This window comes from Schistocerca serialis, chromosome 12 (assembly GCF_023864345.2).
Source record: "Schistocerca serialis cubense isolate TAMUIC-IGC-003099 chromosome 12, iqSchSeri2.2, whole genome shotgun sequence".
In the NCBI taxonomy this organism is placed as follows: Eukaryota; Metazoa; Arthropoda; class Insecta; order Orthoptera; family Acrididae; genus Schistocerca; species Schistocerca serialis.
In genome coordinates, this window is record NC_064649.1 from 43634644 (window position 1) to 43660949 (window position 26306).

At 45.0% G+C, this 26306-nt stretch overlaps 1 protein-coding gene across 2 annotated transcripts in view; it reads left to right on the top strand.

Moving 5' to 3' along the window:
- LOC126428129 (all trans-polyprenyl-diphosphate synthase PDSS1) overlaps window positions 1–26306 on the top strand; it is an 804750-nt gene that overhangs the window by 607754 nt on the left and 170690 nt on the right. For both annotated transcript variants that reach the window (XM_050090031.1, XM_050090032.1), the window contains one exon: window positions 7047–7186. In XM_050090031.1, coding sequence (XP_049945988.1) covers window positions 7047–7186 — 140 coding nt within the window. The remainder of the gene's footprint in view (window positions 1–7046; window positions 7187–26306) is intronic.

A 26306-nucleotide genomic window follows, 5' to 3' on the forward strand; every position in this document is an offset into this window, starting at 1 on the left:
GAGGATGTGTGGTTGGGCTCAAAGAAGCTGGTTGCAGTAATCGGGAATCGTTCGACATTTGAATGGAAGCTGTGCCACTATTCGACGATGTTGGCAGGAATGGGTGACCGTGGCCGAACAAAAAATGGCTCTGAGCACCATGGTACTTAACTTCCGAGGTCATCAGTCCCCTAGAACTTTGAACTACTTAAACCTAACTAACCTAAGGACATCACACACATCCATTCCCGAGGCAGGATTCGAACCTGCGACCGTAGCAGTCGCGCGGTTCCGGACTGAAACGCCTAGAACCGCTCGGCCACCGCGGCCGGCGTGGCCGAACACAGCGACTTTCGGTCGACATAGAGAGGCAACTGAACGTGGGGATTGAGCAGTCGTCAGAGAGGCATTCAGGGTCGCGTATTCAGCTTTATCGTCGATCCGACATGCAACTCGTGCTTCAGTGACCGGATGGACCATCAATAGGTGGCTCCAGAAAGGAAGCTGAGCTCACGCCGCCCCTTGCGCTGAGTACCATTGGCCTGTGCACATCAACAAGCCCGTTGTTATGGTGTCGAGCACATTCGCCCATGAATCTCATTGATAAAAAGTAGAATTGTCTTCAGTGATGAGTCCCGCTTCGAATTGAGCCCCGAGGGCCATCGAAGACGTGTCTGGAGACGCCCTGGCCAGCAGTGGGATACCAGCCTCACCGTCGGCCCGACAACCAGGAGTGAGAGTCTGGAGCTCCATTTCTTGTCATAGCAGGACCGCATCAGTTGTACTCTACGTCCCGTTTTGCCCACCTTCATGGCGATCAAATGGTCAAATGTTCAAATCTGTGTGAATTGCTAAGGGACCAACCTCCTGAGGTAATCGGTCCCTAGACTTACACAGAGCTTACAAGGGGAGGCCGCCAATTGTGAAATTCAGATTCGATTCATACTGCGCATAATAAAAGCTCATGGCCAGAGGTGTAATGTGGCAAAGCACCAAGATGCACTTCTCAGCCGTTGTCGAGAAAATCGACAGTTAAAAGAAACCGTTGCAGTGAAATACTCTCTACGATTAATAATTCTCTACAGCGTCGTGGCGCAGCGGTAAGCGCTCTGGTTCGTAATTCGAAGGTCGCCGGATCGAATCTCACGCTATGCAACCTTTTTTTTTAGTATTTGTTTTTTATAATTCAAATATATATATATATATATATATATATATATATATATATAATTCCCGGCAATCAGTTGCAACAATTATGCATATAATAAGTTGTTGAGAGTCGTTTGTCGTGGAAAAACTGGCGACTTCGAACATCATTATGTTTTCCGCAAACAAAATTGTATTTCACAAATGTTATTAATTGTCTTCATAATGTTAACCACGTATAGTTAACGGAAGACGTAGGAACGATATTCCGAAACGAATACTTACAGCGTAAGTCAAACGTTCGAACGACCCCACGAACACAAATTTGCTGTGCAGGTATGAAATATAAACTCCGTTACTCGCTCGTTACACTTGAATGACAGATGTTGAATGGGCGGAAACGAGCCGCCGCATAACAGCGTAGTTGCCTGCTAACTTCGAAAGAAGGTAGATGCGGTCCCTAGTGCAACTTATAACATTGTCGAAAATCAGTGCGGACGGGAGAGCTTTGGTACACCCTGTTAAAAAAAAAAAACGGAAAAATGGAGGCGTTATAATTGGAGAGCGATCCGCCTTCACCAACATGCATAAGCAATTCATTAATACTTTATATATATATTTGAATTACAAAAAACTAATAATAAAAAGAAATTGCATGGCGCGAGATTCGATCCGGCGACCTTCGGATTACGAACCGGAGCGCTTACCGCTGCGCCACGACGCTGTAGAAAATTCTAATCGTAGAGAGTATTTCACCGCAACGATTTCTTTTAACTGTCGATTTTCTCGACAACGGCTGAGAAGTGCATCTTGGTGCTTTGCCACATTACACCTCTGGCCATGAGCTTTTATTATGCGCAGTATGAATCGAATCTGAATTTCACAATTGGCGGCCTCTCCTTGTTAAACTAAATTAAACTAACTTATGGTAAGAGCAACACACACACACACACATCCATGCACGAGTGATGACTCGAACATCCCGCGGGAGGGGCGCGCTATCAGTGACAAGGCGCCTCTAACCGCGCGGCCATGACGATCCATCCAGGGCTTACATTTCAGCAAGATAATGCCCGCCCGCACACGGTGAGAGTTTCTACTAATTGTCTTCGTCGGATCGCTCCCCAATCGAGAACGTTTGAAGCTTTCTGGGCAGGAACCCCCAACCAGCTCGAGATTTTGACGATCTGACGCATCAGTTAGACAGAATTTGGCACGTTACCCCTCAGGAGGATATCCAACATTTCTAACAGTCGATGCCAATCCAAATTATTGCTTGCTTCAAGGCCAGAGGTGGACCAACGCGGTACTGACTTGCTCAATTTGTGAAGCTCCTTCGCTTGAATAAATGATAATTTTTCTGAAATTATAATCATTTGTTTGTTTGCACATGTACATCACATCTACCGATTTCTGTCCCATTTGGATAATTCCTTCGTGACACATTGTTTTTTTTTTTTGGTATTGAAGTGTAGGCCCATTAATGTTTTTTAGCACAATGAAGCTACCTCTAGTGCTCAGTAGCCTGCACTAAAAATGTATAAAGCTACCTACGTCTCATCTGGAATGACTCGAAAACTAATTGTTATGTCTTCAGTATAAAGACTGATTTTTGCAGTGGTCAGCACACGGGACTCGCATTCGGGAGGGCGACGGTTCAATCCCGCGTCCGGCCATCCTGATTTAGGTTTTCCGTGATTTCCCTAAACCGCTTCAGGCAAATGCTGGGATGGTTCCTTTGAAATGGCTCGGCCGACTTTCTGCCCCACTCTTCCGTAATCCAATGAGACCGACGATTTTTATGTTTGGTCTCTTCCACCACATCAGCCCCAACCCGCCAAAGACTGGTTTATTAGAGATCTGCACGCTGGTCAGTCCTTTGCAAGGCTCTTCGTCTCTGCAAAAATGCAGCAACCTACATGCATTTTGCTGCTTACTATATTGGAACGTTCGGCTACCTCACCAGTTTTTACCTCCCACACTTTCCTTCATTACCAAATTGACAGCTACTTGATACTTCATGATGTGTTGGGGAGTTCACACGTTTACGCGTGGGGCACGTTTATGCAGAACACTTTTCTTGGGAACCGCTCTTGCTAGACCGCTACCGACAATGGAAGATTAGCACTGCACTTTACTGACGGCTGTCACATCCTTGCGTAGAACGTATTGATGTTTTTGTGCAAGGTGAGCAAATTTTGTTACTCAAATATCGAAGATTCTCGGTAGCATACCTGTTAGAGTTTAGAATAGATAATTATTTGTTCGTTTACAGGAGATTTTTCTACTTTACAAAGTTTTTTTTGTGTAGTTTCAAAGCCTGAAAAGTTGCGGCCATAGTTTCGGAAATAATTCAAACATGGCGATGGCGCATATTTGCCCACTGCTTGGACTGCCGTCGTAACTCATTTCCCAGTCAGAGCAAATTTATGAATAAAAGATATAAATTACTGAAAAACCTGTTTGAACCTAGTGTGTCTCTAGGGGAAAGGCTTAATTCTATGAGAACGAGGACTGATAATGGCACGAAATTTATAAAAGCAAGTGCATGGAAAAAGGTGGACAGGTTTGCTTCTGTTTTCATCAGCAGTGTTCCGCCCAAAGGCACCCTTTCACGTGATAACTGCTTTCCTGTCTTCTGCCATTCTCTTCACGTTCGCGTAGTTCCCGTTCTTTTACGTCGTCTGTCATCTTGTATCTCCCCCTTCTCTCAATCTGCTCTCACCAACTAGACCTTCCAAAGCGTCTGGTAGCAAGCACTCCCGTCTCAACGAATGCCCAATCCTGTCCATCTTTCTTTCTCTTATAACCTGCAGATGTCTTATGGAGAAGATGAAAACAGTGATTGCACTTATTGCCTGAAATGATACAACCAGTCAAAAAGAAATCAAGAATGGATCCAGTGCCTTAGATGTAAAATGTGGACTCACAACGATTGTGCCACAGGAAGAACAAAATTTTATGTGTGTATAGATTGCAACTGGGACAGTTACAATGCATAGGCTTTTAACTAACATTTAGACTTCTGTGAAGAACATATTACGCTAAAAAGTGTAAGTTAGGCAAAAAATTGTTTAATGTCAGTCAAAATTTTTTATTTCGGCATGTTAATTGGTGTAAGTAAGTCTGTAGTTCTGTTTCCTGTCAACAAAATGTATTTTGGCAATTTTCGTAGTGTGGTTTGTTTGCTCACTATTGTATTCAATGATAAGCGTAAACGATGCACGCGGCTTGAGCCTGTAACAAATTATTTTTTAGTAAATGGAATGTTGAGTCATAAGTATATATATATATCGAGTTATATTTCAGTAAGCTTCTTATAAGACTAAACAATTTAAACACGATAAATTTAATCAAAAAATGTGAAAAATACCGAAAAGAAATCCGCATAAATGTGTCCCGATGTCCCCTTCTATATACAGATACCTTATTTTCGTTTGATTATACTATAATTTTTTATTTTTTTCCAAATCGATTCAGTACCTCTTCTTTAATTACTCGATCTACCCATCCAGTCTTCAGCATTCGTGTGATGCACCACATTTCAAAAATTTATATTTTCTTCTTGTCAGAACTACTCATCGTCCATGTTCCACTTTCGTACAAAGCTACTCTCCAGACAAATATGTTCAGAAAAGGCTTCCAATACTTAAGATTACCTTTAATGTTAACAAATGTAGCTTCCTCACTTTGTAGTCTAATTCCCTCAGCGCCATCTGATTTAATTCGACTACATGACAGTTTCCTTTGATTTCCCTAAATCAGTTCAGGCAAATTCCGGGATGGTTACTTTGAAAGGGGACGGCCGACTTCCTTTCCCATCCTTCCCTAATCCGATGGGACCGATGGCCTCGCTGCGTGGCCCCCTCCCCGAATCAACCAACCAAGCACTGGTACGGCTATCTGTATCACTGGGTACAAATGCGACCGTGGTTCGTCGAAGTAATATTTAATGAAAATAAAGTAATATTACATGAGTTGACTGGTTGCAGTTATCCTTATATAAAACTCGATTCATCAATCTGCCTAGCGACTCCAAAGACCACTGATTTGTCACTATATAATACGTCATTTTAAATATTTTGTTTTTACCTGCCCCTTCTTTCTCTGCCACTACGTATCACTATGGGAGTTGTTATCCCCACAGTATTATTTTTTGTCATGCGCTGGTTAGTTGAAATTTATCCAGCCATTTCAGAGCTCCGCCAACGGCGTTACTGCAGTGGTAACATCGGTTCCCGTCAGATCACCGAAGTTAAGCCCTGTCAGGCTGAGCTAGCACTTGGATGGGTGACCATTCGATCTGCCGAGCGCTATTTGCAAGCGGGGTGCACTCAACCCTTGTGAGGCAAATTGAGGAGCTCCTTGATTGAGAAGTAGCGACTCCGGTCTCGTAACCTGACATACGGCCTGGGTAGCGGTGTGCTGACCACATGCCCCTCTATATATCCGCATCCTGTGACGCCAGTGGGCCGAGGATGAAACGGCGTTACCGTTGGGCCAGAGTTCCCACACGCCACCCCTAATGGTTGTAGGGGTGACTTTCATCCACGAGATATTTTAAGAGCTATACGTAGGGACTTCAGGAAGTAAGTTAGACATCAGTAAATTATTATTATTTTAGGTGCCACAGCCACAAATTCATTGAAATAAAATTACATTTTCCACCCTGGTTGTTATGCCATCACTGTCATTTATACCACGATGAACTGATTTCGGCCATTTTCAAGTACGTACTCATATTCTCGTACATTTTTGCAGTAAACGTTTGTGGGTGTATGCAAATATATTTTTCTGTACGTTTGTATACATCCACAACGGGCGACGCCGTAAATTTACAAACAGAGGAGTAAGCATCTGAAAACGCAAACGCTCGAATATTAGCTGGGTGGTAATATAAATGAAATGAGGTGGAAATTTGTGGTAAGGTCTTATGGGACCAAACTGCTGGGTTCATTGCTCCCTAAGCTTACACACTACTTAGTCTAACTTAAACTAACTTACGCTAACAACGACACACACCCCTATGCCCGAGGGAGGACTCGAACCTCCAATGGGGGAAGCCGCGCGGACCGTGAGTAGACACCCTAGATCGCTCGGCTGCCCCGCGGGGCCTGAGACAAGGTTGGAGGGATCATATAATAGTACCGAAAGTACCCTCCGCCACATACCATTAGGTGGCTTGCAGAGTATGATGTAGATGAAATACAGTGTCGTATAACAGCCAGGGTGTTGCAAAATATAAGTTACACATGTCAAGCGCGCAAAAATTGTCGCGTCTAGTCTGTGTTGATCCATTGAGGACGTGGCACAGAGGCTGGTCAAATATTTAACAAAGAAATTCGCCAAGCAGCCGTGCGGATTGAGAAGTTATCTGATTTTATTTTCGGTACGAGTTTTTTCAATCCAATGTTCCATCCTAAGTCCCCACGTGCACCTCTCAAAAATTGTCGATTTGGCGTACTGGGGTCATCTGTTTCTGCATGTCGTCAGTTCGTAGCTTGAAGTAGAAATTCATGACATCGAGAAACAGATAGCCCCGGTGTGCCCATATCGGTAATTTGTGAGAGGTGCAAGTGGTGCCTGAATATGGCATATTAAAGTGCCAAAACTGGTAGTGAAAATAAATAAAACAACTTCTCAGTCTGCACGGCTGTTTGGCGAATTTCTTTGTTAAATATTTGAACAGAGCTCGCACGGAAAGGTATAGGTCTTTGTTTTTTTGGAATTAAAGTTACTGTGAAGGTGGTTTTATGAACCCTTTACCAGGCACTTAAATGCAGAGTATCAATGTAAATGTTCTACCGTCATCTAGATGTGAGCATATTGCTATTCCATGACTTCTGTCAGCTCATTGTGTAAACAGACGAGGTGATCGGCGAGGGTGAGAGAGCTGAGCAGCCGGTTGCGTGTTGTTGCAGGAGCTGGGCCGCAACACGAATGAGCCGGAACTGAACACGATAGCCTGCTACTACTTCGACGGGCAGGGCAAGGCGCTGCGGCCCATGGTCGCCATCCTCATGGCGCGCGCCGTCAACTACCACATCTACAAGGAGAAGAGGTAAGGCGCGGAGGACGTGTAACACATCAGAAAAACAGTAAGAAAACTGAGGCACGGACGTGCATTCCGTAGATCCTAAATGATACAGTGCTCAAGGAAGTGGAATAAATAAAGTTGTTAAACGTATTATCATGTATCACTAGAGCCTTAGTATTTTTTTTTTGTCATCAGTCTACTGACTGGTTTGATGCGGCCCGCCACGAATTCCTTTCCTGTGCTAACCTGTTCATCTCAGAGTAGCACTTGAAACCTACGTCCTCAATTATTTGCTTGACGTATTCCAATCTCGGTCTTCCTCTACAGTTTTTGCCCTCTACAGCTCCCTCTAGTACCATGGAAGTCATTCCCTCATGTCTTAGCAGATGTCCTATCATCCTGTCCCTTCTCCTTATCAGTGTTTTCCACATATTCCTTTCCTCTTCGATTCTGCGTCGAACCTCCTCATTCCTTACCGTATCAGTCCACCTAATTTTCAACATTCGTCTATAGCACCACATCTCAAATGCTTCGATTCTCTTCTGTTCCGGTTTTCCCACAGTCCATGTTTCACTACCATACAATGCTGTACTCCAGACGTACATCCCCAGAAATTTCTTCCTCAAATTAAGGCCGGTATTTGATATTAGTAGACTTCTCTTGGCCAGAAATGCCTTTTTTGCCATACCGAGTCTGCTTTTGATATCCTCCTTGCTCCGTCCGTCATTGGTTATTTTACTGCCTAGGTAGCAGAATTCTTTAACTTCATTGACTTCGTGACCATCAATCCTGATGTTAAGTTTCTCGCTGTTCTCATTTCTACTACTTCTCATTACCTTCGTCTTTCTCCGATTTACTCTCAAACCATATTGTGTACTCATTAGACTGTTCATTCCGTTCAGCAGATCATTTAATTCTTCTTCACTTTCACTCAGGATAGCAATGTCATCAGCGAATCGTATCATTGATATCCTTTCACCTTGTATTTTAATCCCACTCCTGAACCTTTCTTTTATTTCCATCATTGCTTCCTCGATGTACAGATTGAAGAGTAGGGGCGAAAGGCTACAGCCTTGTCTTTCACCCTTCTTAATACGAGCTCTTCGTTCTTGATCGTCCACTCTTATTATTCCCTCTTGGTTGTTGTACATATTGTATATGACCCGTCTCTCCCTATAGCTTACCCCTACTTTTTTCAGAATCTCGAACAGCTTGCACCATTTTATATTGTCGAACGCTTTTTCCAGGTCGACAAATCCTATGAAAGTGTCTTGATTTTTCCTTAGCCTTGCTTCCATTATTAGCCGTAACGTCAGAATTGCCTCTCTCGTCCCTTTACTTTTCCTAAAGCTAAACTGATCGTCACCTAGCGCATTCTCAATTTTCTTTTCCATTCTTCCGCATATTATTCTTGTAAGCAGCTTCGATGCATGAGCTGTTAAGCTGATTGTGCGATAATTCTCGCACTTGTCAGCTCTTGCCGTCTTCGGAATTGTGTGGATAATGCTTTTCCGAAAGTCAGATGGTATATCGCCAGACTCATATAATCTACACATCAACGTGAATGGTCGTTTTGTTGCCACTTCCCCCAATGATTTTAGAAATTCTGATGGAATGTTATCTATCCCTTCTGCCTTATTTGACCGTAAGTCCTCCAAAGCTCTTTTAAATTCCGATTCTAATACGGGATCCCCTATTTCTTCTAAATCGACTCATGTTTCTTCTTCTATCACATCAGACAAATCTTCACCCTCATAGAGGCTTTCCATGTATTCTTTCCACCTATCTGCTCTCTCCTCTGCATTTAACAGTGGAATTCCCGTTGCACTCTTAATGTTACCACTGTTGCTTTTAATGTCACCAAAGGTTGTTTTGACTTTCCTGTATGCTGAGTCTGTCCTTCCGACAATCATATCTTTTTCGATGTCTTCACATTTTTCCTGCAGCCATTTCGTCTTAGCTTCCCTGCACTTCCTATTTATTTCATTCCTCAGCGACTTGTATTTCTGTATTCCTGATTTTCCCGGAACATGTTTGTACTTCCTCCTTTCGTCAATCAGCTGAAGTATTTCTTCTGTTACCCATGGTTTCTTCGCAGCTACCTTCTTTGTACCTATGTTTTCCTTCCCAACTTCTGTGATGGCCCTTTTTAGAGATGTTCATTCCTCTTCAACTGTACTGCCTACTGCGCTATTCCGTATTGCTGTATCTATAGCGTTAGAGAACTTCAAACGTATCTCGTCATTCCTTAGTACTTCCGTATCCCAGTTCTTTGCGTATTGATTCTTCCTGATTAATGTCTTGAACTTCAGCCTACTCTTCATCACTACTATATTGTGATCTGAGCCTATATCTGCTCCTGGGTACGCCTTACAATCCAGTATCTGATTTCGGAATCTCTGTCTGACCATGATGTAATCTAATTGAAATCTTCCCGTATCTCCCGGCCTTTTCCAAGTATACCTCCTCCTCCTGTGATTCTTGAACAGGGTATTCGCCATTACTAGCTGAAACTTGTCACAGAACTCAATTAGTCTTTCTCCTCTTTCATTCCTTGTCCCAAACCCATATTCTCCTGTAACCTTTTCTTCTATTCCTTCCCCTACAACTGCATTCCAGTCGCCCATGACTATTAGATTTTCGTCCCCCTTTACATACTGCATTACCCTTTCAATATCCTCATACACTTTCCCTATCTGTTCATCTTCAGCTTGCGACGTCGGCATGTATACCTGAACTATCGCTGTCGGTGTTGGTCTGCTGTCGATTCTGATTAGAACAACCCGGTCACTGAACCGTTCACAGTAACACACCCTCTGCCCTACCTTCGTATTCATAACGAATCCTACACCTGTTATAACATTTTCTGCTGCTGTTGATATTACCCGATACTCATCTGACCAGAAATCCTTGTCTTCCTTCCACTTCACTTCACTGACCCCTACTATATCTAGATTGAGCCTTTGCATTTCCCTTTTCAGATTTTCTAGTTTCCCTACGACGTTCAAGCTTCTGACATTCCACGCCCCGACTCGTAGAACGTTACCCTTTCGTTGATTATTCAATCTTTTTCTCATGGTAACCTCCCCCTTGGCAGTCCCCCTCCCGGAGATCCGAATGGGGAACCGCGCGACCCCTACGGTCGCAGGTTCCAAAATCCTGCCTCGGGCATGGATGTGTGTGATGTCCTTAGGTTAGTTAGGTTCTAGTTCAAAGTTCTAGGGGACTGATGACTTCAGAAGTGCCGAAGTGCTCAAAGCCATTTGTTTTTTTCTAACTCGTTTGATGCTGCCTGCCATGAATTCCTCTTCTCTCTCTCTCTCTCTCTCTCTCTCTCTCTCTCTCTCTCTGTGTGTGTGTGTGTGTGTGTGTGTGTGTGTGTGTGTGTGTGTGTGTATTCCTAATAGACCAAACTGCTGATGTCATCAGTTCCTAATCTCCTGAGCCAACCTCTCCATCTCAGAGTAGCGCTTGCAAACTACGTCCTCAGTTATTTGTTGGTTTGGTTGTATTCCAATCCTGGCCTTCCCTTCAGTTTTTATCCTCTACAGGTCCCTCAAGTGCCATGGAAGGTATTCTTTGATGACACATAAATGTTAAAAATTCGAGATGCTTTGTCTGACACCATTATTTAAAGTTATTTTTCTATCTTTTTTGTTTCTAAAATTATCTTTTTGTCCATTCGCATGGACTTTTGTTCACTTTTGTCCACATTGATTGTGATCCGGGCCATCATTGTTGACTTTTTGCGACAGTTAATTTGGTCCGTAGTAGCTTACGAACTTCTTACGCCATCATCTTTGATAGCTGATGAGATACTGAACCGCCACAGTTTCTGGTTACATAATGTACGCAAGTACCGTGAGGCGTTCATTGGGCAAGCTTCCAGGCGTCTGCCCTTCTAAGGATCCGGGGATGTACCGGGCTGTGTACTCCATTGTCATCTGAGGACTGCCTCGGAGGCAAGGCGACACTTAATGTATTCTGCACGAAGCCAGGATTACGTGACGTGCTCGACAACGATGGTCTCCGCCCTGTGGGCCGGTTATTCTGTGGTCGCATGCCACAACATCCAGAGGTCAGAGACTGGAAGGTTGCGGGACTCGTATTTAGGTGTTGGCACTTCGGAATGCCGGTTTTCTCAGTTATTTCAGCTTTGTGACGCTTAGTTTTTTTAAAAAGAAAATACCGTTTTCTTAGTATAGCGTAGCGGCGATGCCGTTGGCGACTTACATATGCGCGCTGTTAACTGCGTGCATTGGCTACCCACGGGTGTCATAACGAAAGCTTTCGTCCGCGCTTGTTTGCCTTTACGTAATATATCTCAGTTAACTAAAAACCCTGCCGACTGTGAAATACACGCAGAGATTAGTTTTGTGTGTAGAAAAATCTTAAAAACCGTCGAAGTTCATTATCAGATTGGTGAAGTTTATGGAGAAAACGCTATGAAAGATAGAATGGAAAAAATAATCGGAGTAAAGTTTTTAATGGCTGACTAATGTAGATGGTAAAGAACAAAAAGTGCGAAAACCCGCTATCACTGAAAACTTGATGCAGAAAGGTAATACAAAAGTTTAAGAAAACAGACGCCGCATTATTTATTCCTTGTCTAATAGATCTGGATTTGAGATGGTTTTTCCCCCCTCCGTGGCAATTTTCGTCCATCTGTGGTTCATTGTACATAAGATATCATCGCATCCTTTGGCGGAAACGATGTGGTAACCCTTTATATAGCTCTTAGCTGACGCTCAGGATAACCAACTCCTGCTGCATTTTGAAAAAGATTTCAAATTCAGGTGGTCGTTGGTGGTTATGATAAATGCCTTTATACTGGTGGAAATTATGTGGAAAATTATGTAGCTTTTATATATTAATAAAATTGTTTCAAAATGCACTTTTTTGTTTATTTCAAAATGGCAGTGACTTGTATAAAAACTCGCCACGTAACACCTTGATGTCCTCAAGATTCAGAGAACAATCGGAGTGGCACAATCTTGGACTGGACAAGGAAACCAACTGTGTACTCTTCAAAGGAGACCACCGAAAATGTTAAAATCTACGGCTGGGCGGGAATTTGAACTGCCATACACTCGTATGTGAGTGCAGTGCCGTAACACTGCGCAATCTCGGAGAGACAAAAAGGGACTCGGCAGATTCTATGCGTACTCGTCAGCACAGTGCCCTTACCGTGAAGAAATACGCACAGAGCTTTGTACACCGACGGGGTAAATAATTTCCGTGTAGGGGCAGGAGAGTTACCTTTTACCTATTCGTATAGTGTAACACATAGAAGCCTACCTTACGAGAGAGGGAGATGAATCACATACCCGGAATTACATCATTAATCGTTAGCGAGACTATTAGCTCAATTCAGATCCGAAGAAGGGAGACGATACTGGATTTTCAAACGAATTTCAATTTAGGGAACGTAGAGAGCCGGACGGTTAGCACCTTTACTCTGTGAATCCTGTGTCTTGCAAGGAGGCCACACAACTATCGGATATGTGTATTTTTGTATATTTATAGTGCGTGAAGAGCAGGAACCAAATACAAGTCATCCAAAGCCGTTCGATTCAACACTCAAAAGTTCTCAAGAAAATCGACTTTGAAGTATTCCGAGAGCCGGCCGTTGTGGCCGAGCGGTTCTAGGCGCTTCAGTCTGGAACCGCGAGACCGCTACTGTCGCAGGTTCGAAGCCTGCCTCGGGCATGGATGTGTGTGATGTCCTTAGGTCAGTTAGGTTTAATTAGTTCTAAGTTCTAGGGGACTGATGACCTCAGAAGTTAAGTCTCTTAGTGCTCAGAGCCATTTGAACAATTTTCTTGAGCCAGGACCACTGTCTACCGTAAAATATCTAGGAGGAACTGTCTAAAGCGACCTTACGTGGAATGACCACATAAAACAAACAGTGCGAAAAGCAGGTGCCAGATTGAGATTCTTAGGAAGAATCATAAGGAAATGTAACTCATCCACGTAAGAAGTGGCTTACAAGGCTCTTTTTCAACATATTCTTGAACACTCTTCATCAATAAGGGATTCTATCGAGGTAGGACTGATAGAAGAGCTAGAGAAAATACAACGAACAATGGCGCGTTTCGTCACGGCGTCGTTTGGCCGGCGCAACAGCTGTACAGAGATGCTCAAGAAATTCCTGTACCTGGCGCTACAAGAGAGGTGTTCTGCATCACGGAGAGGTCTGCTATTGAAATTTCGAGAGAGTACTTTGTGGGAAGGGCTGGACAACATGTTACTTCCGTCCACATACATACTAAATTACCACGACGAAAAAAAAAAACCGAGAATTAGAGCTAATACAGAGGGGCAACGACAGTCTTTCTTCCTACCCGCCATTGGCGATTGGAACACACCCTCCGCCAAATGTTGTTAGGTGGCTTGCGGAAGAATATTGATGTGGATGTATATGTAGTTTCTGATATACGTAAAGTTACTTACATTTTAATTCTTCTCGCGTATTCAGTCGAGTGGCATCGTTCACATGGTGCCAGACAATCCAGGAAAATCTAAAGCGGCACAAGAAATTCCTTACTTTGCTCTCGTAATGGTATCCGAAGCATTCTCACTGATCGTCGGTTCCAGTTGTATTTTCTGTAGTTTATGTTGGAGGGACGGAATCCATGTGTACTCGACGGGAAAATAAGCCGCTGTGTGTTTCGCTTTCCTTCGTAATTGCGCTTCAGCGTTGCTACAGTTAGAGGACTTCTTATGGCCGCTCTCTCGCGGTGTCCCAATTGCCTATCCACACGTGAGTCATTCTCTTGTACGTTTGCTGCGAAATTACTGTACTGCGCAACGGTTCTCTGCAATTGATCGGCTTGAGCGGTCAGTAAAGTCCGCTTCTAGCGTTCCAGAATCTATTACGTCCAGTCTCGGTGTAAGTACGAGAGCTTTGGTTTTTCTAATTTCAATGTGCCGTCGACCGCGCGGTAGTTAGAGACGGAACAAAAGCTCAGATTACGAAAGAACAGGGAAGAAAATCGTCCGCACCCTCTTCAAAAGCACCGTCCGGCTTTTGCCTGGAGCGACGTAGGGAAATGACAAACTAAATCTCGACGGCCACACGCGAATGTGAACCTTCGTTCTCCCGAATGCGAATCCAGTGTGCTAACTACTGCGCCACGTCACTGAGGTTCTACCTTCTTAAAAACAAATTAGTCATATGGTATAAGTCAGGACTTTAATAAAAAGCCGGCCGGTGTGACCGAGCGGGTCTAGGCGCTTCAGTCTGGAACCGCGAGACCACTACTGTCGCAGGTTCGAAGCCTGCCTCGGGCATGGATGTGTGTGATGTCCTTAGGTTAGTTAGGTTTAAGTAGTTCGAAGTTCTAGGGGACTGATGACCTCAGATGTTAAGTCCCATAGTGCTCAGAGCCATTTGAACCATTTTTGATTTTAAAAAAATGAAAAATACTATGACGGGCAAAGAGTACTTTGAGACTAGAACTAAATTCACTGAAATGAAATTAATGCGTCGTTGGGTGTGAAATCAACGGAAATGCAATGATGTGAAACGGCACCAGGTATGCTGATTTTTGGGTTTTAAGGACTATGAACGTAATACTAGAAAATTAATGCCAGATCGTAACAGGGACCCGAATTCCCTGTTTCCCGTGAGCAGACGCTATAACTATTACACATCTGAGCACGCCTCCAGTCCTGATTAGTATTTTCGAAATAGTTGATGTTTCATATACACTCCTGGAAATGGAGAAAAGAACACATTGACACCGGTGTGTCAGACCCACCATACTTGCTCCGGACACTGCGAGAGGGCTGTACAAGCAATGATCACACACACGGCACAGCGGACACACCAGGAACCGCGGTGTTGGCCGTCGAATGCCGCTAGCTGCACAGCATTTGTGCACCGCCGCCGTCAGTGTCAGCCAGTTTGCCGTGGCATACGGAGCTCCATCGCAGTCTAATTCGGAGCAATTCAGACTACCCCTGTCAGTGACACGAACATACCATTGCGCTCTCTTCGAGTCAGTACTATGCTTTGCTGCCAGTACGTGGGCCCACAGGTTAAATCTCTCAACCAACAGAACCATTGTACGTCGAGGCCAAAGAAGTGTTCTACTTCGACTAACAGGGGCATTCAATACAACATCAAATGACGCACTATGTGTCGTCATGGGAATTTTCCCCATAGATATCACCATCAGGTACCGCGCAGCAATGTACTGGCTTAGGATGGGGAGAATAGACCAGGTTCGGCAGATCACTGGTGTACCGATTGAGACAACACGCCAACTCAGAGCATGGCGAGTGGATACCTGGCAGAGCGAGTGGGCCAACAGCGATAAGGGCCGCCGTGTCTACAACTTCTTCCCTGACATCCGGGAAAGACTAAAACTAAAACATATTGATCCCAGCCGCGGTATGGTACATTTCATCACAGGACATGGCCCTTATCCCACGCACCTGTACCGCGTGAGTCTGCAGCAGACTAATAGATGCACATGCGGGGAAGAAGGTTCCCCTGAACATACTGTCTTCTTCTGCGGACAACGCACGAACACAAGACACACAGTACACATAAATCGCCTGAACACACAGAACGAACTACATGCCATAATACGCGACCCGGAAAGGTGGACTGAACTCAACAAACTAACGGACGAAATCTCGAAGATCCAACAAATAGAATACTTGCGCAACAGACCCTACCGAAGGCAAGTCGGTCCAAACAGACGTCACGATGCCCAGGGGGATACAGATATGATTAGCACCACGAGTGATGAAGAAGAAACAGATACAGACCAGGGCACCAACACAGATATTGAAGCGTCCAGCGCGGATGATCCATAGTGTCAACCAAGTCAAATTCAAAGAACAGAGTGGAACAACCGACAAGAGGTGCACAAGTCACACACAATCCTAAAAACAGATTGCACCGTATATATAAATAGTTTACAGCATCTCCATGTCCAATAAGAGCTTAAAGCTAGGTACCCCTTCAAGGGACCTACACCTTCCGTTAAGAGGCAGCGCACAGTCTGTATGGAAGGATCTTAATTGTGGTCCCTCTCTTTTGAGCCCAACCCGACGGATACCTATGGTAGATCGGGGAAAACCACCGCTCAGGCTGTGTTGCTGGCGGGGCCGGAAGGTGCTAACTGCCACACCACGTATCATTGTAAGTCTCATTGGCTCAGTGTGAACTGTTTGTACAACCAACCTACACAGCCTATACCTCAACCTCCACTATACTAAGAACCTCTCATCTGAAGCTTAAAGTTGGGCACCTCTTCAAGGGACCTACGCCCCCCTGGTAAGAGGCGGCGCACGTCCTGGATGGAAGGATCTTAATTGTGGTTCCTCTCTTTTGAGCCCAACCCGACGGATACCTATGGTAGATCGGGGAAAACCACCGTTCAGGTCGTGTTGTCGACGGGGCCGGGAGGTGCTTGCGCCTGATGTACTCTACTAGGAGCCTTGCAGGCTCAACACAAACCGTTAGCGTCATTACCTTATTACTTTTACCACGAGTACCCTTTCATTAGCAACTTTGAGCCAAGCACAAAATCAGTTACCTCTCTATTGTATATCGTAAATAGTTTAGCAGGCTGGACATGGAGGTCTTAGTCTTAGTTTCTAGCTTTAACGTACCCTAATCTCTTCTAGTTAAGGTAGTTTTTAGGATGGTAGATGTTAAAGGCATGGTGAGCAACGGCCAGCGTCTTGATGGTCATTCCAAGACCCGGGCCGCAGCCCACAACCAGGTGACGGGCCATATTATACATATAACTTCTCTATTCAGTTCTCTTCCTTCCTTCTTTCTAAATATTTAATTTCGTTTTGTTTATTAATATCTTACTTGATTTTGTATTAGTTATAAGTTTTTCTAATGCTGCACAAAAAAAAAAGATAACAAATGGATCTAAACAGAGCCCGCCTCCACGTGGCGGGACACGGGCAACGGTGTGAGTGGGGACGGGAGCCGGTGTGGTGTTACTTTAAGTCACTGCGGACCCCGGACCCAGTCACAGCGGCTAAGTGGCAATATACGACCCACCATAAGAAATTAGACGGTGGGTCATAAAATATAAGCAGCTAGTGAAAAAAAAAAAAAAAAAAAAAAAAAAAAAAAAAAAAAAAAAAAAAAAAAAAAAAAAAAAAAAAGTCTTTAACACTGGTAGCATGCCGCGACAGCGTGGACGTGAACCGTATGTGCAGTTGACGGACTTTGAGCGAGGGCGTATAGTGGGCATGCGGGAGGCCGGGTGGACGTACCGCCGAATTGCTCAACACGTGGGGCGTGAGGTCTCCACAGTACATCGATGTTGTCGCCAGTGGTCGGCGGAAGGTGCACGTGCCCGTCGACCTGGGACCGGACCGCAGCGACGCACGGATGCACGCCAAGACCGTAGGATCCTACGCAGTGCCGTAGGGGACCGCACCGCCACTTCCCAGCAAATTAGGGACACTGTTGCTCCTGGGGTATCGGCGAGGACCATTCGCAACCGTCTCCATGAAGCTGGGCTACGGTCCCGCACACCGTTAGGCCGTCTTCCGCTCACGCCCCAACATCGTGCAGCCCGCCTCCAGTGGTGTCGCGACAGGCGTGAATGGAGGGACGAATGGAGACGTGTCGTCTTCAGCGATGAGAGTCGCTTCTGCCTTGGTGCCAATGATGGTCGTATGCGTGTTTGGCGCCATGCAGGTGAGCCCCACAATCAGGACTGCATACGACCGAGGCACACAGGGCCAACACCCGGCATCATGGTGTGGGGAGCGATCTCCTACACTGGCTGTACACCACTGGTGATCGTCGAGGGGACACTGAATAGTGCACGGTAAATCCAAACCGTCATCGAACCCATCGTTCTACCATTCCTAGACCGGCAAGGGAACTTGCTGTTCCAACAGGACAATGCACGTCCGCAGGTATCCCGTGCCACCCAACGTGCTCTAGAAGGTGTAAGTCAACTACCCTGGCCAGCAAGATCTCCGGATCTGTCCCCCATTGAGCATGTTTGGGACTGGATGAAGCGTCGTCTCACGCGGTCTGCACGTCCAGCACGAACGCTGGTCCAACTGAGGCGCCAGGTGGAAATGGCATGGCAAGCCGTTCCACAGGACTACATCCAGCATCTCTACGATCGTCTCCATGGGAGAATAGCAGCCTGCATTGCTGCGAAAGGTGGATATACACTGTACTAGTGCCGACGTTGTGCATGCTCTGTTGCCTGTGTCTATGTGCCTGTGGTTCTGTCAGTGTGATCATGTGATGTATCTGACCCCATGAATGTGTCAATAAAGTTTCCCCTTCCTGGGACAATGAATTCACGGTGTTCTTATTTCAATTTCCAGGAGTGTATGTTCATATGTGTGTGAAATCTTATGGGACTTAACTGCTAAGGTCATCAGTCCCTAAGCTTACACACTACTTAACCTAAATTATCCTAAGGGCAAACGCACACACCCATGCCCGAGGGAGGACTCGAACCCCCGCCGGTACCAGCCACACAGTCCACGACTGCAGCGCCTTAGAGCGCTCGGCTAAACCCGCGCGGCGCTGATGTTTCCCCCTGTGATTTAGGAACACTGTTACCGCAGGCTCCCCCCTGTAGTTGTGAGGACATAATAGCACCACTGGGGGTACGGATTCAACATACCTTTTACAATACATCTAACTTCGTTTTATAGGTCTCACTGCATATTTTATCTCCATTAATTTGACCTTCATCGATCCATTCACTTTATCTCAATGCATTTAATTCAAGTCTTATGCAGCATTTGTGTCAGGGTGTATCAGGGTCCTGCAATGACTCCGTAAATTAGTTATTAAGTTACATGCTCCATAGATGATTTGAACTATTTTTTTATCGATATGACGTGGAACGATTGAGTTTATAGCATACGTATACTTAATTACACTCCTGGAAATTGAAATAAGAACACCGTGAATTCATTGTCCCAGGAAGGGGAAACTTTATTGACACATTCCTGGGGTCAGATATATCACATGATCACACTGACAGAACCACAGGCACATAGACACAGGCAACAGAGCATGCACAATGTCGGCACTAGTACAGTGTATATCCACCTTTCGCAGCAATGCAGGCTGCTATTCTCCCATGGAGACGATCGTAGAGATGCTGGATGTAGTCCTGTGGAACGGCTTGCCATGCCATTTCCACCTGGCGCCTCAGTTGGACCAGCGTTCGTGCTGGACGTGCAGACCGCGTGAGACGACGCTTCATCCAGTCCCAAACATGCTCAATGGGGGACAGATCCGGAGATCTTGCTGGCTAGGGTAGTTGACTTACACCTTCTACAGCACGTTGGGTGGCACGGGATACATGCGGACGTGCATTGTCCTGTTGGAACAGCAAGTTCCCTTGCCGGTCTAGGAATGGTAGAACGATGGGTTCGATGACGGTTTGGATGTACCATGCACTATTCAGTGTCCCCTCGACGATCACCAGTGGTGTACGGCCAGTGTAGGAGATCGCTCCCCACACCATGATGCCGGGTGTTGGCCCTGTGTGCCTCGGTCGTATGCAGTCCTGATTGTGGCGCTCACCTGCACGGTGCCAAACACGCATACGACCATCATTGGCACCAAGGCAGAAGCGACTCTCATCGCTGAAGACGACACGTCTCCATTCGTCCCTCCATTCACGCCTGTCGCGACACCACTGGAGGCGGGCTGCACGATGTTGGGGCGTGAGCGGAAGACGGCCTAACGGTGTGCGGGACCGTAGTCCAGCTTCATGGAGACGGTTGCGAATGGTCCTCGCCGATACCCCAGGAGCAACAGTGTCCCTAATTTGCTGGGAAGTGGCGGTGCGGTCCCCTACGGCACTGCGTAGGATCCTACGGTCTTGGCGTGCATCCGTGCGTCGCTGCGGTCCGGTCCCAGGTCGACGGGCACGTGCACCTTCCGCCGACCACTGGCGACAACATCGATGTACTGTGGAGACCTCACGCCCCACGTGTTGAGCAATTCGGCGGTACGTCCACCCGGCCTCCCGCATGCCCACTATACGCCCTCGCTCAAAGTCCGTCAACTGCACATATGGTTCACGTCCACGCTGTCGCGGCATGCTACCAGTGTTAAAGACTGCGATGGAGCTCCGTATGCCACGGCAAACTGGCTGACACTGACGGCGGCGGTGAACAAATGCTGTGCAGCTAGCGCCATTCGACGGCCAACACCGCAGTTCCTGGTGTGTCCGCTGTGCCGTGTGTGTGATCATTGCTTGTACAGCCCTCTCGCAGTGTCCGGAGCAAGTATGGTGGGTCTGACACACCGGTGTCAATGTGTTCTTTTTTCCATTTCCAGGAGTGTAGTTTCAGTGGATGTCTATACGCTGGCCGTTTACAAGCTCGTAAATAACACTCGGGCCTAGATGTAACGTTAATGAACGTCTTATTCTACAGTTCTACTCCTGCAGCTGTACTTTTCTCTTTCACTATCAATATTTCTCCGTGTTAAAGACATTGATGTATGGTTACTTAAATTAATGTATAGTCAGAAGTAACAACAGGAAAACATATTTACCGCCGTTTCGTTTTCCAACACAGGGAGGGGTATCTCCAAGATTATAGATATACATGCAAAAACTACAACGCATAAAGAAAACAGACACATCCGTGGATAGAGGGTCTCTCCAAATTTGAGTCAGTTTACAAGTGCACAATATGGGACCGACTGTGACGCCCAAATGTAAATATGTCGTGCAGTTCACTGACACGAACTGGCCGGGAATGCGTGATTGCCTACATTGACTGACGCTTAAAGTCTGAGCAATGTGCACGCTGTGAGTTACGCTGCCTCCAGGCACATACAAAGGGCGTTCAAAAAGTTTTGCACAGTCGTCTCTATTTTTTTTTATTTTTTGCAGGAGGATAATGAAATTTTTTGTGAACATACATGGAACATGTTGCTATACATCATACTCAATGTAGCCTCCATCAGCTGTGACGCATCTGGCCCAACGTTCTTTCCATGATGTAAGTGCACTGTGGTAAAATTTTGGGGATTGACTTTTACACCATCCCCGGACACAGGAAATAAGGTCTTCCTCACATTCAAATGTTTTACCGCGCAGATGGGCCTTCAGACGACCGAAGAGGTAAAAATCAGTCGGAGCCAAGTCCTGACTGTAAGGAGGATGAGGAACAATTTTCCAACCCATTTTCCTGATTTTCTCCTGCGTCATAAGGGCTGCATGGTGTTTGGCATTGTCATGGTGTAGTCTGATGACCTGACCCTGAACCAGTGATACCATACTACCCAATAGGAAAACAGTCATTTCAGCAAGTTGTCGTGTCGTTACACATCTGTCATTCTGGATGATTTCATCAATCGTCTCCTTATTCACATCACTCACTGCCATCGATGGTCTACCGCATGATGGATTGTCCAGCAGAGGGAAATCACCTTCTTTAAACCCCTGCAACCACCGCTGGATACTGCTGCGATCCAGTGTGTCCTCCCCATAAACAGGGAGCAACTTCCTGTGAATCGATGTGGCAATCATCGCCGGTCTTGAAGAGAAACTCCATCACCGACCGTTGTCGCAACCTGACATCTATTTCACGGTTCATTATGGCTCACCTGTAAAGAAAAGAAAATAGTTTTATATACCAACTTAATAGCTATATCTTCCAAGTATGTCCACAAAGAATTTCATTCTCCTCCTGCAAAAAATAAAAAAAATTACAGAGGACTATGCAAAACTTTTTGAACTCCCTTTGTGCATAGTTTCTAACAGTACTTGTATTAAACCTTTAACATACAATCGTAGCTCTTAATTGATAACTTATGACAGCCTTTTAAGCCGGCCGAGGTGGACGAGCGGTTCTAGGCGCTACAGTCTGGAACCGCGCGACCGCTACGGTCGCAGGTTCGGATCCTGCCTCGGGCATGGATGTGTGTGATGCCCTTTGGCTAGTTAGGTTTAAGTTGTTCTATGGTTTAGGGGACTGATGACCACAGAAGTTAAGTCCTATAGTGCTCAGAGCCATTTTAACCATTTTGAACAGCCCTTTAAATTCTAAATTTAGGAGCTAATTATATGAAGTACGGAAAAATCTAATTCTTGTTGCTGCTGGTACTCATTAAATAGGCAGCCTGCAACTGGAAACTTCCATTGTGCGCTGTTTTAGCTGTATAGTAATATACACCATCTGATCAAAAGTATCGAAACACTCGTATGTAATGAATTGTCCGCTAGATGTCGCGAGAGGGGGCTGTACATAAAAAAGGAGGCTGGAGTGTTCTGCTGTCAGTGCAGAAGCAGTAACAGCAGAATGGATCGCTCAGGAGAATTCAAAGACTTTGAACATGGACCAGTCATTGGATGTTACCTGAGTAGCATCTCCATCGAGGCATTTCAACTTTTCTTAATCTGTCCTAGCCGACTGTTGCTGATGTGATTCTGAAGGATGAACCGCAGCTAAACCAAGAGCAGGCAGACCTCATACACCGACGGACAGGGACCGCCGAGCATTGCGAAAAGTAGTTGTAAAAAATCGCAGGAAATCAGCGGTAGGAATCATTCTTGAGTTCCAAAGTGCTATCGGCAGTCTAGGTGGACTGTGCGTCGTATTCCACAAAGAATGGGGAACAGTGTTCAAGCAGCTCCTCTCCGGTGAAAGCAAAGCGACGCTTGAGGTGGTGTAAAGAGTGACGCCACTGTATAGCGGAAGATATTTCGAGTCATGAATCGCGCTATACCCTGTGGCAAATTGATTGGAGAGTTTGGGTTTGGCAAATGCCCGGACAACGTTGCCTGCCATCATGTGTGGTGCCAACAGTGAAGTATAGTGGAACTAAACTCCGCCCGAAACAGACCATCAAGGCCCAACGGTACCGACCGGCCGCCGCGTCGTCCTCAACCACAGGCTTCACTGGATGCGGATATGGAGGGGCATGTGGTCATCACACCGCTCTCCCGGCCGTATGTCAGTTTACGAGGGAGCCGCTACTTGTAAATCAAGTAGCTCCTCAGTTTACCTCACAAGGCCGTAGGCGAATTATAGTGAGGTGATGGTGCTGTGATATGGGTTTTTGTGATTGGGGTCTGGTCCCCCTACTGCTCCTCAGTTTACCTCACAAGGCCGTAGGCGAATTATAGTGGAGGTGATGGTGCTGTGATATGGGTTTTTGTGATTGGGGTCTGGTCCCCCTACTGCTCTTACGAAAACGCTAAATGTGAAGTGATATGAACGCATTTTACAGCATTGTCTACTGCATACAGTAGAGAGTCAGTTCGGAGATAATGATTGCACCAGTATGAGAATGCACCGTGTCGCAAAGCAGCATTGTGAGGCAACAGTTTGTGGACAACAACATTCATAAAATGGATTTCCCTGTCCAGAGCCCCGACCCACGGAACATTTTCGGGATGAGTTGTCTTCTTCTCGATCCTAGCGTCCAACATCACTACCCTCTCTGGTTTTGGCTGTTACTCCCCCACAGACTCGGATACCTCATTGAAAATGAGAGTTCAAGCTGTCTTATAGGCGAAGGTTGATACACCCTGTATTAATGTCCACTAATAGGTGACCAGATATTATTGATGTGTATTTAAAAACATTTTTTAAAGAATTTTATTTGTTGGTCTACGTCATTTTTATTCCCGTCTAAATTAATGACCCTTATAACATACACACTTGTGACAGCGTTTTCTCAAATGCAGGTAAAACTTTTAGCTCTCTCATCAGTCTCATCTAAGCTTGCAAAATGGCAGCCGTTTATCATTTCCTACATTTTAGCGAACAGAAAAAGGCCACACGGTCCATGTCTGGCGAATGTGGTAGATGCGACATCGTTACACTGTTGGTCTAAGTAGGTTATAAGTCTAGGCTGGTGTACTATCATGGCCCAAAAGTCATGAAATGTTTCCTCACAAATCCGGGAGTTTTTTTTCGTAAATACTTTTTCGTTAATCGGCTTTGAATTTGTTCATTGTAGTCCATATTGATCGATCCACCTTGTGGCCAGAACTTATGCTGCGCTATGTCGTTATAATCGCAGAACACAGTGACCTTAACCTTCATTTTTGACCGCCGTTTTAAAAATGTTTGGGATCTCTGCGATCTAGACTGCTGAGATAGTTGAGCCTTAGTTTCGACGTCACAGCCGTAAACCTGTATTTCATCACCTGCTACGACACGTATCAGTAACTGGAATTCGCCGCTGCTTTTGTTCGAAATTCAGGAGTTTTTGAACAAATTATTCTGTCACGCGATTCGTACCCGAAACATCCGAAAAAATGTCGTGGTATGAGCCAGTTGGTATGCCAACATTATCAGCGACTTCCCTAATAATTTCTGATAGTCGTTTCTTTCAGTGTTTCCACGATTTCATCGGTTAATGCTATGCTAGGGCGTCCAGGGTGTTCATCACCTTCGAGATCTTACGCGTCCTTCCTCGAAACGCATATACAGTCTGTTAAATAAGATGGTGGTCGGGTTAATCCGTAGAAAAAATTTATTTCACAAAAAACTAAAACATTTACATACATCATATATGAACGACAGGAAAAAGCAGTTCGAATTAACAATACGTTCTGTCACCCGCAGCGTCGATAATTGCTTGAGATCTCCGAAGCATGCTTGAAATAAAGTTTTCCACGTATCCACGTGGAAGAGACCTCGAAATGCGTCGAATTTGCGTTTACAGCTATTTCAAAGTTAAGATATTTTTTCCATGCAACTTCTTTCTGAGGTCAGACCATACATTTTCAGTGGGATTTGCGTCAGGCGACTGTGAGGGCCGTTCCAGTACCTGCACACCTTTCTCCTTTTTCAGTCGTTGCAAAGGCTGCTGCGGTGCTTCGGATCAGTGTCCTCCTGCAGTATCAGTACTTCATTTTTGTCGATGAGCCAACGTTAGGCAGTCGACTTCAGATATCTTTGATAAACACGAAGTGTCAGCTACACTCGTGTCTCTTCCTGTGTGTTTCAGTCAAAAGTTTAAACTAAACTAATGCTTTATGGATATTGCGTGAAGGAAAAAGGTTCTTTCTGTTGGGTTGGAGAAGAAAGAGGCGAAATCTCTTACAAGATGTGTGTAATGCAGACCACGCTCTTACTTGCCAGATTGTAAAGTTGTACCATTCATAAAGCCTTTTTCCTCATAATATACTCATCAAAGCCGATATTTAACGTTAATAACGGTTTGTTACACTATATACGTTCTTGTAGCGAATTTTAATACAGATTGTCTGAAATAAAATATCATGTATGGCTAAGATGGTACAGACACTTTCGGACGTATTAACCAATAACTCGAAAATCGAGCGAATAACACTAATACTAAGCGTAAAACTAGAAAATTCCCTTTACTTTTTGAACACACCTTGTGTGATTTAAAGCGTGTTGTGGTGTACACAACAATAACGAGTAGGATTCAAGATTTCCAGAATTAATTTTCACTCTGGAACGCAGTGTGCGCTAGTTTGAAACTTCTTGGCAGATTAAAACTGTTTGCCGGGCTGGGAATCGAACCAGGAACCTTGCGTTTCGCGGCATGTGCTGTTCTTCTCTCCTCTGTTCTATTATTGTATACATTGTTAAAATAAGATATATTTCGTGCAAATTATGTACAGTAACACTACACACACCAATGTGAATAATTATATGTTATCATATGTTAATGTTTATGTCTTTAACTCTCACTCGCACTTCAAAAACTGTGGAGACTCTTCTCCTTTGTTCTATTATTGTATACATTGTTAAAATAAGATATAGCTCATTCAAATTATGTATTGTAATAATAAATATCTATTGGAAATGATCATCTTAAAAGTGCAAAAAATGTAAATAGCACCTTTCCAGCAAGCACTTTAAAATTGTAATAAAAGAAAGAAATAAAATTGTAAAACCTGCTATGGCTAAAAAGTGCAGTGCAAGCACTAGAATAGCCCGACCTGTGCTTTTAAATATACAGGGTATTACAAAAAGGTACGGCCAAACTTTCAGGAACACCCTGTATATATATATATATATATAAAACACTACCGCCTGATCAATGCAAGAACGACTCGCGACCCACGTTGAAGCTGTACTTCCGCCAGTACCTCATACCCTGCCTTTCAAACTTCACAGTTTCATTCTGCCAGTAAGTTCCAGGATTCAAGGTATTTCGGACGTCCACGTT